The sequence below is a fragment of the Anarrhichthys ocellatus genome, unplaced genomic scaffold (genome assembly GCF_004355925.1).
Source record: "Anarrhichthys ocellatus isolate YVR2014 unplaced genomic scaffold, GSC_Weel_1.0 scaffold10, whole genome shotgun sequence".
NCBI lineage: Eukaryota > Metazoa > Chordata > Actinopteri > Perciformes > Anarhichadidae > Anarrhichthys > Anarrhichthys ocellatus.
In genome coordinates this window covers 8,674,640-8,686,968 of record NW_022280040.1, presented here as the reverse complement: position 1 = coordinate 8,686,968, position 12,329 = coordinate 8,674,640, and the positions used below count along the sequence as shown (strand labels likewise).

Sequence of the window (12,329 nt, the reverse complement as noted above, 5' to 3'; positions counted from 1 at the left end):
CAAAAGCGCACACACACACACACACACACACACACACACACACACACACACCACCCTCACATCCAACCAGCCACCTCAGCCCGGCCCTTCAGAGACAGAGAGCAGGTGGGCCAATTAGGGTCCCCGGGGTCCCACCCCCCCACCCCACCCAGATGCGAGCACAGCCCTGTATAATTGGTTTCCTCATCGATGTATTATTAATCCCGGTTGCTCTTTGAGGTTTTTGACAGGGCGGGGTCACGACAGTGCACCCTCCGACACGTAGACTCTCCTGTTTAACCCCCCAGTGCCATGTTACAACTATTCCTCCAGACATGGTGGGGACACCCGGACACAACCATGGGTGGACTGATGACGGACGTCCTCCTGCAGATATGGTTTACGCCTCTTGAATGATACAACCTTTGTTGTAATAATATTAGTTTTACCGCTGCAACCAACAATTATTTACACTATCGATTAATATTAGGTGTCAAAGAGCTCTGAAAATCAGAAGCTTGGAACCTAAAGATTAGTTAAGGTGAGATGAATAAAGGAAATGTGAATGTCTTATGTCTTGGGCTTTTATTGTGAAAGGTAAAAACAGAAGGAGTGAGTCTAGTCTGTGCTGCCTTTGTGAAGGTTGAAAGGAATAATAAAGTTGCCACGCTGGTTCAGACTACAGAGCCTCCATGTTGTCGTTTCATGAATAGGAGCAACTCAACCCGTTCTGAACAACTTGATTGGTTGACGTCATTATTCACAGCGAGAAAGCTCAGAAGTTTCTAGTGACAAAAACAACAGCTTGAAATATATTAACGTGTTGAAGTGTGAATTAATCACACAAACAAAAAACGCCCTCGGTGTGAAAAGGCCTTTTTGAGCCAGAGAAAGCTCGGCTTGGTTTCCTTTTTCAAAACAACCAAAATGATTAATCGATCGAAATAATGATGGACTACTAACTGAGTAGCTCTGAATAGTTTTCTGATGGTTTGTCATACTTTGTTCCACTGAGACCTCCTGTACATAGATGATGATGTTCATGAGAAAGCTAAAGATCAGACGCTAACAAACACAATATTTCTGCCGTCCAGCACACTGAGGCCTTGCTGTTTGTTGGTGACGGTGTTGTTGCTTCCCCGGCTCCTCCGTCTCCGTCTCACACCAGGTGTCGGCCTGTAAATATTTCATGAGGCTTCCTCTGTGCCATCGCTGCTGGCGCACAAAGGCCGTTTTCAGCGGCTCGGACAGCAGAGGCTCTCTGGAAAACAGAGGCCTATCAGTTCGGCCCGGGACGCGAACAATCTTCAGAGCTGCTAAAATTAAATTAGGGGAAGGGGCCGAGAGAGACGCTTCACACGGCAAGACTTCTTTACTCCTCACATCGGGCATTCCGTGGCCAGATGAAAACGGGGAGCGGGGAAAGAAACGCAGGAAACAATGAGCAGTCTGTAAGAGTCCCCAGTGAAAAAGCAGAAAGGCCATGTATGTGAGATATGAAGTGTTAGTAAGGGTGCCAAGTTGACTTCTGAGCGCATAGGGACAAATGGATACATACAGGATGACAAAGACAAAGAGCGCTGTATGACGGAGAGAACGTCCACATTCATACGATCAGAGTCACAGGAAAACACGTCATTCTCTGAACAGTGAACATCTTCTACTGGCCTTTAAGTTAAGACTGCGCTTCCCAATCGTCCAATTGGAGGAATCATTTCAACGTAGTTACACTTGTTGCAAGATATTTTGATTCCAAAAGAGTGTCGCATCTCTAAATGAAGCCGTTTCCGACAAAACAAATCCTGCCGAGCCGAGAGAAGTTGAGCTTTAAGTCACTTGTTAAACTACTTCATGAGATCGATTTTCCTAAAAATCAAGTTTAGTCTGGAGCCACCAGACGCTACACGAGGCACTCTTGTCTGGGGACACCCGGAGGTCAGCATGCCAGGCGCTCCAGAGGCTCCAGTTCCTCGTTGCACTACTGAATGAATTCTGGTCTATTAATACGCGAGATGTCAGGGATGCCTTTCCTAGAGAACTCCAGAGAGTAATGTGGGGCCGAGAGGAAGGCGTAAAAAAAAGGGTGAGGACGGGTGACCAAGAAAAAAACCTGCTGCAGCACGAGCGACTGTTGCAGTTGCGTGTCAACCCTCTCAAAAGGTTTCCTGTCGAGCTCTACTGTCACTATCAAGAAAAATGCTTTAAAATAAATAATAATAAGTCAAATGCTCTCAACATGAAGAGAAACTGACCTGATTGCTCCAGGCGCAGTACAGATCACAGATCAGACTCCAGTTGTTGTTGATCATACAGTCGAGAACTTTAAGATGAGCCATTTTACGTTTCACAGATGTAATAAAAATCTTCCCCTCAGCGGCGTGTACCGAACCCAGCAGTGCCCTGCTGGCAGCGGCGGTCCTCGATGCCGCCTTGATGGGGAGGAGGGAGCGAGGAGGCGGGAGGGATGATCCTCAGCAGCCGGAAAAAGGGTGCATCCTCTAGCCCGTCTACGAACTCAGCAGGCATCCTATCCGCCGCGCATCATTAGCGGTATGCTAATGATGCATCCCGCTGCGCAGGAACTCAGGGGATTATTTTATATGTATTTTTAAAAAAAAAGAAAGAAAGAAAGAAAGACAGCCTTCCTGAGAGAGGGATGCAGCAGGAAAGTGTTCTCAGCAATACGGAGCAGAGGAGTCCGCCTGTCTATCGCCACGCAGGAGAATGCAGACCGGCCGGTGGAAGAGAAGAAGCCTAAAGCACGACGGAGCAGAGTGCACTTTTCCCTCGTCATCTGCCTCTGCATTTTTGATAACCCCCCCTCTCTTTTTGATTCCTGTGACGGTGTCTCGTCCCGGCTGGCTGTGCCTCCCCGTGCTCGTCTCCGCAGTCGTACCAGGCTGAGGCAGTCCGACTATCGGAGCAGCAGAAGCCTCACTCTAAATCATTGAGCATCGGCCATCAGGCCCGCAGTGCAGGACACAACTGTTTCCCTCTCCAGAGGACTCCTCTTCCACCACCGTCTCTCGTTAAAGTGGAAGCACACCTAAGGCTCGTAACACGTCAAGTTGTGATCCTGTAAAAAACACACAGAGGAAGCTCTCCGCCTCTTAGTCCGAACCTGCCTGATGCTGCACTTTGCAGGCAATGCAGGAGCGCATCCCGTCTGAGCTATTTATTTCATTACTCTGCCAAAAAAAAAAAAAATCCTCAACCTACTTTGCAGAGAGAAGACTCCCCCCGACAAAAGGCCAGAGGAGCCCCTACCGCCGCGGGAGCAGAAACTCTCTCTTAAGTAAATTAACATTGAGTTAAAGACTTTGTCACGCCGGGATGTCGAAGAAATCACGCTTTTGAGGGAGGAAAATATGCCGGAAATGCACGAAGAGAGAATTAGGAAACTGTTGGATGCCAGGAAAATAGTTGTCTGGGATTGTTTATGTTCCTCAGCGGCCTTTGATGCTGCGTGACGTCCAGATGGTTGTGATTGCAACATCAGTGAGACGCTCTAAGCTCACTTCACAAGAGAAACGCAGCGACCACTTAGAATCAAAGACGTAGCCTGAGGTGGGGTTTAAGATATTCATAATAACCCTTTAGAACCAAGTGTCACTCCAGCCTCTTCTCTCAATTACAAGTGATCAGGAAAAGCTCCACATCCCCTGAGGATAAGATCTAAAACCAACACACCACAGAGATAACGCTGGTGATTGGACACTTCATTCATTCAGTCCTTTTGTGCACCAAATCCGATGTAAAAACTGTCCAACAGAGATGGACACATCACAAAAAAGACAAGCAAAGACGACTTCAGTGATAATTCAGACACAAGAGTCTCCGGCAGGTCAGGAGGCTACGCACACAGTCTGGTCAGAAAGGTCAGCCGTGTCTCAGACGGCCACAAGTCCAGACATGGCAACCCTTGGCCTCCCAACACGCCATCAGCAGACCAGTTGGTCTCTTTACCCACCCCCCCATTATCAACACACAACCACTCTGCTCCCCTTAACGTTGGAGGTCGGACCCCCAGTGGGAATGATTCACTGAAAGGTGTTTATTCTCAGGCCAAAAGTGAAACAATAAGCACGTTGGGGCTGTTATCGCACAGCAGGACAAATCCCCCCAAAAAACCCTTGTTTTTACATCCATCACATAGATGAGAAAATATGTTAAGACGTGACCAAGACAAATTCTCAGAGACCAGAACCGCCCCGCTGTCTCCAGATCGCCAGGTTTCTCTTGGCAAAGCGAAAGCCATCCAAGTCCCCTGTTTTGCCATCGTACACTTAAAACAAAAACATTCACAAACGCTTAAGAAGTCAGAGGGATTTAGACTAATGCGAGCAAAACCAAGATCTGCAAAGCGTGAGGCGCTGTTCACTAAATATCTAGGCCGGGGGAATCTCACAAATCTGCCTCAACGAACCGCCCTGAAAGCGAGATGAAAAAAGCTTAACAGAAATGTTATTATTAAATCTAGAACGGTGCAGAGTGTAAAAGAGGGCATGCGTCGATTGCTTTTCTTTAATATTTCACTTTAATCTAAATGATTTCATGTGAGAATAAAAACGACAGGTCTCATGAAGACCACCCGCCATCACAAACAGGTCAGTAAAGAGTAAAAGCGTGTGCCCAACCCCCCCCCCCACCCCACGCTAAAGCCAATATAATCCAATCAATGGCGAGTTATGGATCTCACACAACCTCCGACAGCATTCACAACAACAGGCGGTGTGTTAAGGATGCTGAGGTCATTTCACTGACACACAAAGAGACAAGGACGCAAGGTGGAGAAATGAAACTCCACCACAGTCATGTGGGGGATTATCGACAGATGAGTTATTACATTCAGTGAAGAAGAGGAACAGTTATTACACATGTGAGTCAACAGCTGGAGCCACTGCAGTCCAGTCCGATTCATCAAGACTGTTTATAGGATTCAACCTGGGATTCTAACTGAAGGTTAGTATCGTTATGATTTATCTGCCGATTCATTTCTTTTTAATTAGTCTTTAAAAAGTCAGAGAATAGTTAACATGCCGATCACAAGTTTCCAGAGTACAATGTTACGTCTTCAAAGTGCTTGTTTTGTCCAACCAACATCAAAAATATTACATTTTCAATGATATAGAAGGAAATCCTCACATTTAACAAATGTGTTTTTGCTTGAATGTTGTGTAAAATTGTTGGTTTTAGGAATAAAACTTGGTTTTAAGTGGCACTCTTCTTACCTATCGAAATACTTTGTCCAGTTAGCACTAACAATAATCCTCATCTATCTATTTAAAACCCCAAATCTGTGTCGTTTTATGTTTTCAAAGTTTTTTTTCAGCGTGTTGGCCTTTTCTTAGATGACATGAACCCGGTGGGTTCTCTAGCAATAACTGCTGGTCTACAATTAAGCAGTTGTGGTCAATTTGGGGGAATTATATTTACTGTCATATAGACGACTTGCTGCAAGTTCAGTCGTCAGAGCTGGAGAAAACAGAGCAGCTCTGCGGCTCCTCTCCCATCCATTCATGAAACCGGTCCTTCATCAGGGCGCCCTTGCTCACTTCCACCGCTGACGCTGACAGGAAGTAATGTGGTTCCCTGCCAAGACCTCAAAGTCCGTAGTAACATAGCGAGTTAAGATACGTCCTGGTAACACCCCATTACATAAGGGCCGATTAAAAACATATACAAGCTCACACACACACACACACACACACACACACACACGGTTTTACATATAAAATATGAAAGTAAAAGTGCTTCCAGGAGTCATGAAAGAAAAACTGAAAGAAACTCAAATCTACTTGGGCTGAATGGACATCCTGTGTGAAAATACTACATGGCTGCAGCAGTCTATATAAGACTGTAGGATGTAAAATATGACACCGCCTTAAAGAAATGAGCTCTACACACAGATCAACTACACGCTCCTCACACACTCCTCACCAGTGTGTGTCGTGTCCGGGAGCCAGAGATGGAGCCTGATAGAGGGCGGGTGTTTTGACGGAGATGCCTTGAGCATGTGTAATGGATAGCGTCTCAGCCTCGCTGAGCATTAGACTGGTTCTGTTCTGCCTGTCTTCGTTTGCCCCCCCCCCCGCATCTCACTATCTTCTTTCGGCCCTCCCTGTATCAGAGGGACGGAGGGCATCCAGGCAGAAGAGGCTGGGATTTTGAGCCAATCGGGGGAAAGAGAGAACAAAAAATAATAATAAGATGAGAAGAAAAAGAAAAAGAAAGAGGGTGGCATTTTTTTCCATCCATCCATCAATCATCCATCCATCCATGCCCGGCAGGATAAGAGCATCTAGACTGAGGGATGACATGCAGAGGAGCCATGCCGAGCACCAACGTCACCTCTCCACAAGAGGAACGAGATAAAAGGGGGGCCCCGCCCGGGACACATATTTTAGAGTTGCGCTTGAGTGCGACGCAGCACGTGCACAGATTTTCCCCCTTTTTCCAGGAAAAAAAATAGCGACAACTTTCCGATAAGAGATGCCAAAACACACGCTCCAGGTTTCAGTTTGACGGCGGTGACTATGAGGCAGATCTAGAGGAAACCCTTCAGATAGTGAGCTCCTGGTAATTCACAAAGCACTCTGTGTGTGTGTGTGTGTGTGTGTGTGTGTGTGTGTGTGCTAAGACAGAAGCCGGGTCACGTCCAGGTCAGTGTCTTGTTTGCCGAATGAGAAAGAACCCTGATGTGCTGCACGAGACACATTTGCTTTTCAAATGTATGCAAATGTAAATCACTGCGTCGCCGCTCTGATTGATGAACAGCAACGGCTCTGAACGCTGATAAACGTGGAGGTCATTTCCTTGCTGGAGACACTGTAATCTCTCTTCTTATTCCCCCCCCCCCCCTTTGCAATGACTAAAATAAAGCATCAGACTTTTAGAAAGTGAGATCACCGTGAGCTTAATTGGGGCTGGGATGTGGCACTGGAAGTTGTTGCCAGCTGTGTATGTACGTCTCTCTAGTTTCCACAGAAAGAAAGAAAAAAACCCACACAGACTGACCACTGTCGCGTTCCCCCGACCTCTAAAATGACTCCGTCCCACCCAACGCCCGCTACACTCGCTGCTTTAAGCAGCCTTCAGGAGAGAGCGGAGGTATCCCAGTACAGTGATTCCATTTTTCCCTCTCCGGCATTAATCTTTCCACGGGTTAAATATAGCATCACTAAAAACACGCGGGAATAGAGGACGAGTGAAAGACTAGCATGTGGACGGGGGAGAGAGGGGAGGAATAAAGAGCGGGGGTTCATGGCGTTGGGAGGGGCTTTATTTATAGATATTTAGAGCGAAGCATCAGCACCACTCACAGCACCGACATTGGTCTCATCCGTCCGACGTGAGTGAGGGAAGCCATCAGTATGCCGGGGCACGTTTCCCCGCTGTGTTCGTTTCTCTTTAGCGCTCACGTTTGCTTTATCTGCTTCTTCTTTTCAAGGCGACACTATTACAAGTTCTGCTAATTGACATTTGGTCTGGTCTGTCAAATGTCTTGTTCTGTCCGACCAGCAGTCCACAAATCCAAAGATATTCACTTCACGATGAAATAAAACAGCAAATCCTCACATTGCTTTTTCATTTTTACTGAAGAAATGACTTAAACGATGAACCCATGATCAAAATAAGCTGTGGATTGATTTCCTCTCTATTGACTAATGGACTATTTGTTTACCTTGCATTATTTCCCAACAGCTAACATCCTGTATTTAATAGTAAACACAACAGCAGTGGAGAGACCTCGACAAAGGAGCAGGTGTCTTATGAAATCTAAACAATCATAAGCAGCCATAAAGCCAACCACAAAACTTTCTCTATGTCCAACACTTCATGGAGATCATGGAGAAAACAATCGACAATGAAGAAAGAAAAGAGGAGTTACTCCGTCCATCACTTTGTTGTCTTCTCTCTCTGCGGTGTACAGAGCTGAGTCTCAGCTGCTCTGGAACACTGCTGTTGGTGTCAGAGTGACAGCAGGTCCACTGAGGTTGGGAATGTGAATGAGGCCAAGAGAGAAGCAGACGCTGCACACGTGGGCTGTTTCTACCCTAATGATCGGGGCAGCTGTGCCTAAATTACCCCGGCTTTGCTACCATCATTTAGGCGGTAACAGGGTGGCGTGTGCGTGTTGGGGGAGTAAAACGCCCCTCGTTATCTCCCTCATTAGCGAGCCGAGATGATGCGGCGGCGGCGGGGGGGTTTGGAGGGGAGGTTTCTACTCCCATTAGACCCCACGGAGGGGAGAAACCGTTCACAAGCACTGAAGCTTGAAAGTTGGGTGAGAATTGTGTTTGTGTAGTAGGAGGCATCAGGTAGATTCAAAAATAAATAAAAAACAGCTGATGTGATGTGTCTGTCAAGCCCCTGGGCTGCAAAGCATCAGGATAAGCAGCGGTACTGACTCACAGGTAACTCACATCTTCTGCACGGCGTGTGCCAGAAAGCCTTCTGGTCCTCAGGTTATTAGGAAACTGATGGAATCAAGTTTCAGGAGATTCAGTGGGCAACCGTGCACCTTCAAAGTCACGTTTTATTTTTCTTATTCTGCCTTATGCATGAAGCATACTTAGCTTGTGCCCATCTTTAAAATAAATAAATAAAGTGCAATAGCCCTCCTCCATCTGTGAGTTCAGCTGAATCAAAGGGTCCAAAACTTCAGTCACAGCTTGTGATGAGAAGTAATTCATGAGTTTTTTTGATGCTTCTTCTCAACAGCTGGAGGTTCAGTAGGCTGTGGCGGTTTCCCTCAGCGAGGGAGAGTTAAGCGATGTTACGGGAAATAATTATTAGATCTCAGAGAGACGGATGTGAGGAACGACCGCACCGCAGGAGCCGCCAGCAGAGAAGCAACAAAGTTGTTCTTGGTAACTTCTCACTCCTGAGATTGTGCCATTAACATTTCCGACGCTCCATCTCAAACTTCTCATCAAGACATTTTTAAAACAAATATCAGCGCCCCGTGCTCGTCCTGTACTCCATCTACCGTCTCTAAACACTCCGGCACCGTGAGGTCGCTGCTTTACCACATTCCCAACGATTTATGGCGTCCATCCTCGGCTAGCTCTGACACAGTAAGAGGATTACTGCCACACACACACACACACACACACACACACAGAGAGCACTGTTGTTATTTTCTGATGATGGATTAATCCAAGAACATGCCGCCGCTGCAATGCTGTGACTGCATGCATCAAGCCTGGCTGGGCTATGATGATGATTATGATGATGTAACCACTGAAGCCACCGCTCATCAGCGGGGAAAGGATGAGCTCCACAATGTGCCATTTGTCAGCACTTTGGCATGCGGACCCACAGAAGACCCTGCAAAAGATTAGCGCTGCAAAGTATGAAACTCTTCTTTGTGCACTTTAAACAGTTGTCAAGAGCGAGAAAGGAAAGGAACTCGGTCACCCCCGAGCGCTGGCAGATGCGATGTGCTGCAAACACTTAGCTCACACTCTGCTCTGTTTCTGCTGCAGACACACTTTGAGAACTTCTGGCGGCGCGTCACGAGTTTTACCAGAGTGAGGACACCTTTGAAGCCGAGCTGATGGAGTCACAGTCGCCATGTGGTCTGATGGTTATCGTGGACGCCTCACGTGTAGCCTGGTGACAGTCATATCTAGTCAAGTCGTGTAAAGTCTCTATTGTGTCAGAAAATAGCTGTTGCAAGAGAAATCTGGTGTTACGTGCCGTGCAAAAATGCGAACTATTTCAGGATTATAGTTCCCGTCCGCCACACTGCCAGAGGTCACACACAGTCTACTTTCTGGATATGTATTCACAGAGACTGTGAATGCACCATGGTGGCTACAGATGAAAAGCCACCATACCAGAGCTGTGCAGGCATGCACTTAGAAACAGACAGTGAAGAGTAACAGCCTCATCTCTATCCGAAAGTCTTACCTCGCAAGACGGAGTCACGGCTGTGTGTTTACTCGCTTCATTGTCCTGCGGTGAATCACTCCAACGTGCTGCCATCATTTCATTTCGAACCGCAGAGGAGGAAGAAGTCCTTTAGAGACCACATTGAGGTGAGGAGGGTGAAGCCAAAAAAACGAAACAAAAAGAAAAGAAAAGGGGAAGAGGGAAAAAAAGATCCTAATCCACGCCGTCCTCCTTCTTCGTGTCCATCAGTGGCAGAAATCTAAAACACAAAGAACACAAGTTGGTGAAAATGCAGCCCAGAGAGAGACTCTTTGGCACACTGTCCCACGCAGGACACAGTGCCAAACACAACAGCTATTTCCCAGATTCTAACCCAGATTAATGAGCCCATTCATCGAGGTGTAGCTGAATAACAGCTACATGAAGTACAAGAGAAGAAGATAACCTGGAAGGCATTTTCTTTATAATACTACGGCCACTAAACGTCACACGAAAGCTCCAAGTCCATAAATGTATGATGAGCCTGGTCAACCAAGGACAGCCCAACATCTTAACTCCAAATGAAGAATACTATTAAGATATTACAGCATATAAATGTCCCTTATAATACCTTAAATACTGATATTACAGGATATTTTAAAGACACAGCACATTAGATCAATATAGAGACCAAAGAGGAATATTATGGAGGTTTTTCAGATTGCATAGCATGACTTTAGGGCTTCTCTAGAATTGAATTAATGGTGAACATTCAGCTAATACTTCTGTTTCTATACATGGAGGGTGTATATGGCTTAAAGAGGGAAACGGCAGGTGGATAGTCGAGCTGCAAACCTAGATTAAAAAAAAAAAAAATGTCTGACGAGCTCTGTAATCATATTCGCACACATGGAGGAGGGAAAAAAACGAGACGTGCATGTCAAATAAAAGCGGAATTCATGGCTCTCTGTTCGGGGAGGTGCACATTAAAAGGATTGCGGTGTAAAAGCGCCACATCCACCCATCATGAATTAAGCCATACGCTAAATATAAAACAGCCAGGATTGTGATGCTAAACACTCTCTCTCTCGTGATACACATGCACCAAAAACTATTTAAAAACCGATCTATTTTCTTTATGTTTCCCATCGCTCGGAGGCAGAAACTCCCCTTGTTGCAGCTGACAAACACCAGCTAACCGGGCGGACGACAGGTTGCTGCTGTGGCGATCACGTTTAATTGCGAACAAAACATACCTGTTTACAAATTCAGAAAACTACTCCGAAGACAAAACACATCCATGCTTTCTGGGAAGAGTTTTTGGGTGTTCCGTTTAAAAAAAACAAAAAAAAAAAAAAAAACAGCCTCGCTCGGTCCAGAGACGGGTTAAAAAATGAGATTACAGAAGCGGGATATTCGGTCTCCTTTTCCAGCTGAGGTGTTAGGGGAGAAAAAACACGGAAAACGCCCTTTAGTGTGCATTCCTCCGTCGGGAAGCTCCGGTACAAAATAACCCGCTGCTCTTCATTCATTCCCCATCATTTCAGAGCGTCGCTTCGCTGCTAAAATAGTCAAAATAGTTACAAAGTAACATGTACTCCTGCGTGGTCCCCGATTGGCGGCGCGACAATCTGCACATAGATTGACGAATCTCCAGACTCTGCGCAAGCCCCGCCCCTCCAGCTGCCCACCCTCGCCGGGCGTCGTCCAATCAGGTGGGCGGATTAAATTTGGAATTTTGAAGCGGGCCAATTGGAGGCGTTGTTACATAAGAATTTCAATAAAGAGGAGAAGCTGGTGCCTGCTGGTCACTGGATCATTGCAACTTTGTCGTTTGTTTTGTACTCATATTACAGCGGTGGTGGAGAGTAACTATAGCACGTACGTTTACTCTAAGTACTGTACAAAGTACAGCTTTTAAGTGCTTCCATTTAATGCAACTCTACTGCATCTCAGGAAGAAATATTAAGATAAAATGAGATAAGACAAGATAGTACAATAAATGGTCAAACATTAATGGTATAGTAAATAAGTAAATCACAAAAGAAAGAAGCTAAAAACACAATATAATCTGATTGAGTGGCTGGATACAAAATACTGCATTATTGTACTTTCCACCATAAGTATTCATTTTTATTGATCCACATTCAAAATGAAAATGCCCAACACTATATGTAGGTCCTGTTGCACCAGCTGCAACATTAAAATGCTGCTTGCATAATACTAATCCAATACTGTAATATGACAATACAACATCTGAAGGATGCGTTTTGAGTACTTCTATTACCCCGCTATACTTTTATACTGGCATACTTGAAATGTAGTAGGGTATTTTTAAATTGCTTATCTTTTACCAGAATATCTGAATACTTCTTACACCCCTGTTTAAAGTTTGTGTATAGTTCATATCACTTTAGTGTTTTTATTGTTATATAAATGTATGTATTCATTGAAGCTACTGCTGTGACATT

General features: G+C 45.6%; 1 protein-coding gene across 2 annotated transcripts in view; it reads right to left on the bottom strand.

Annotated features, from left to right (window-relative positions):
- arhgap21a (Rho GTPase activating protein 21a) overlaps positions 1–11,481 on the bottom strand; it is an 86,186-nt gene extending 74,705 nt beyond the window's left edge. Inside the window, exons 1-2 of one of the 2 annotated variants that reach the window (XM_031849784.1) lie at positions 11,115–11,481; positions 9,898–10,138 (exon numbers count right to left, since the gene is read on the bottom strand). In XM_031849784.1, the coding sequence (XP_031705644.1) occupies positions 9,898–9,975 (78 nt within the window). In that variant the 5' untranslated portion in view covers positions 9,976–10,138; positions 11,115–11,481. The other variant, XM_031849783.1, reaches the window with a different exon arrangement.
- Positions 11,482–12,329: the final 848 nt, after the last annotated feature.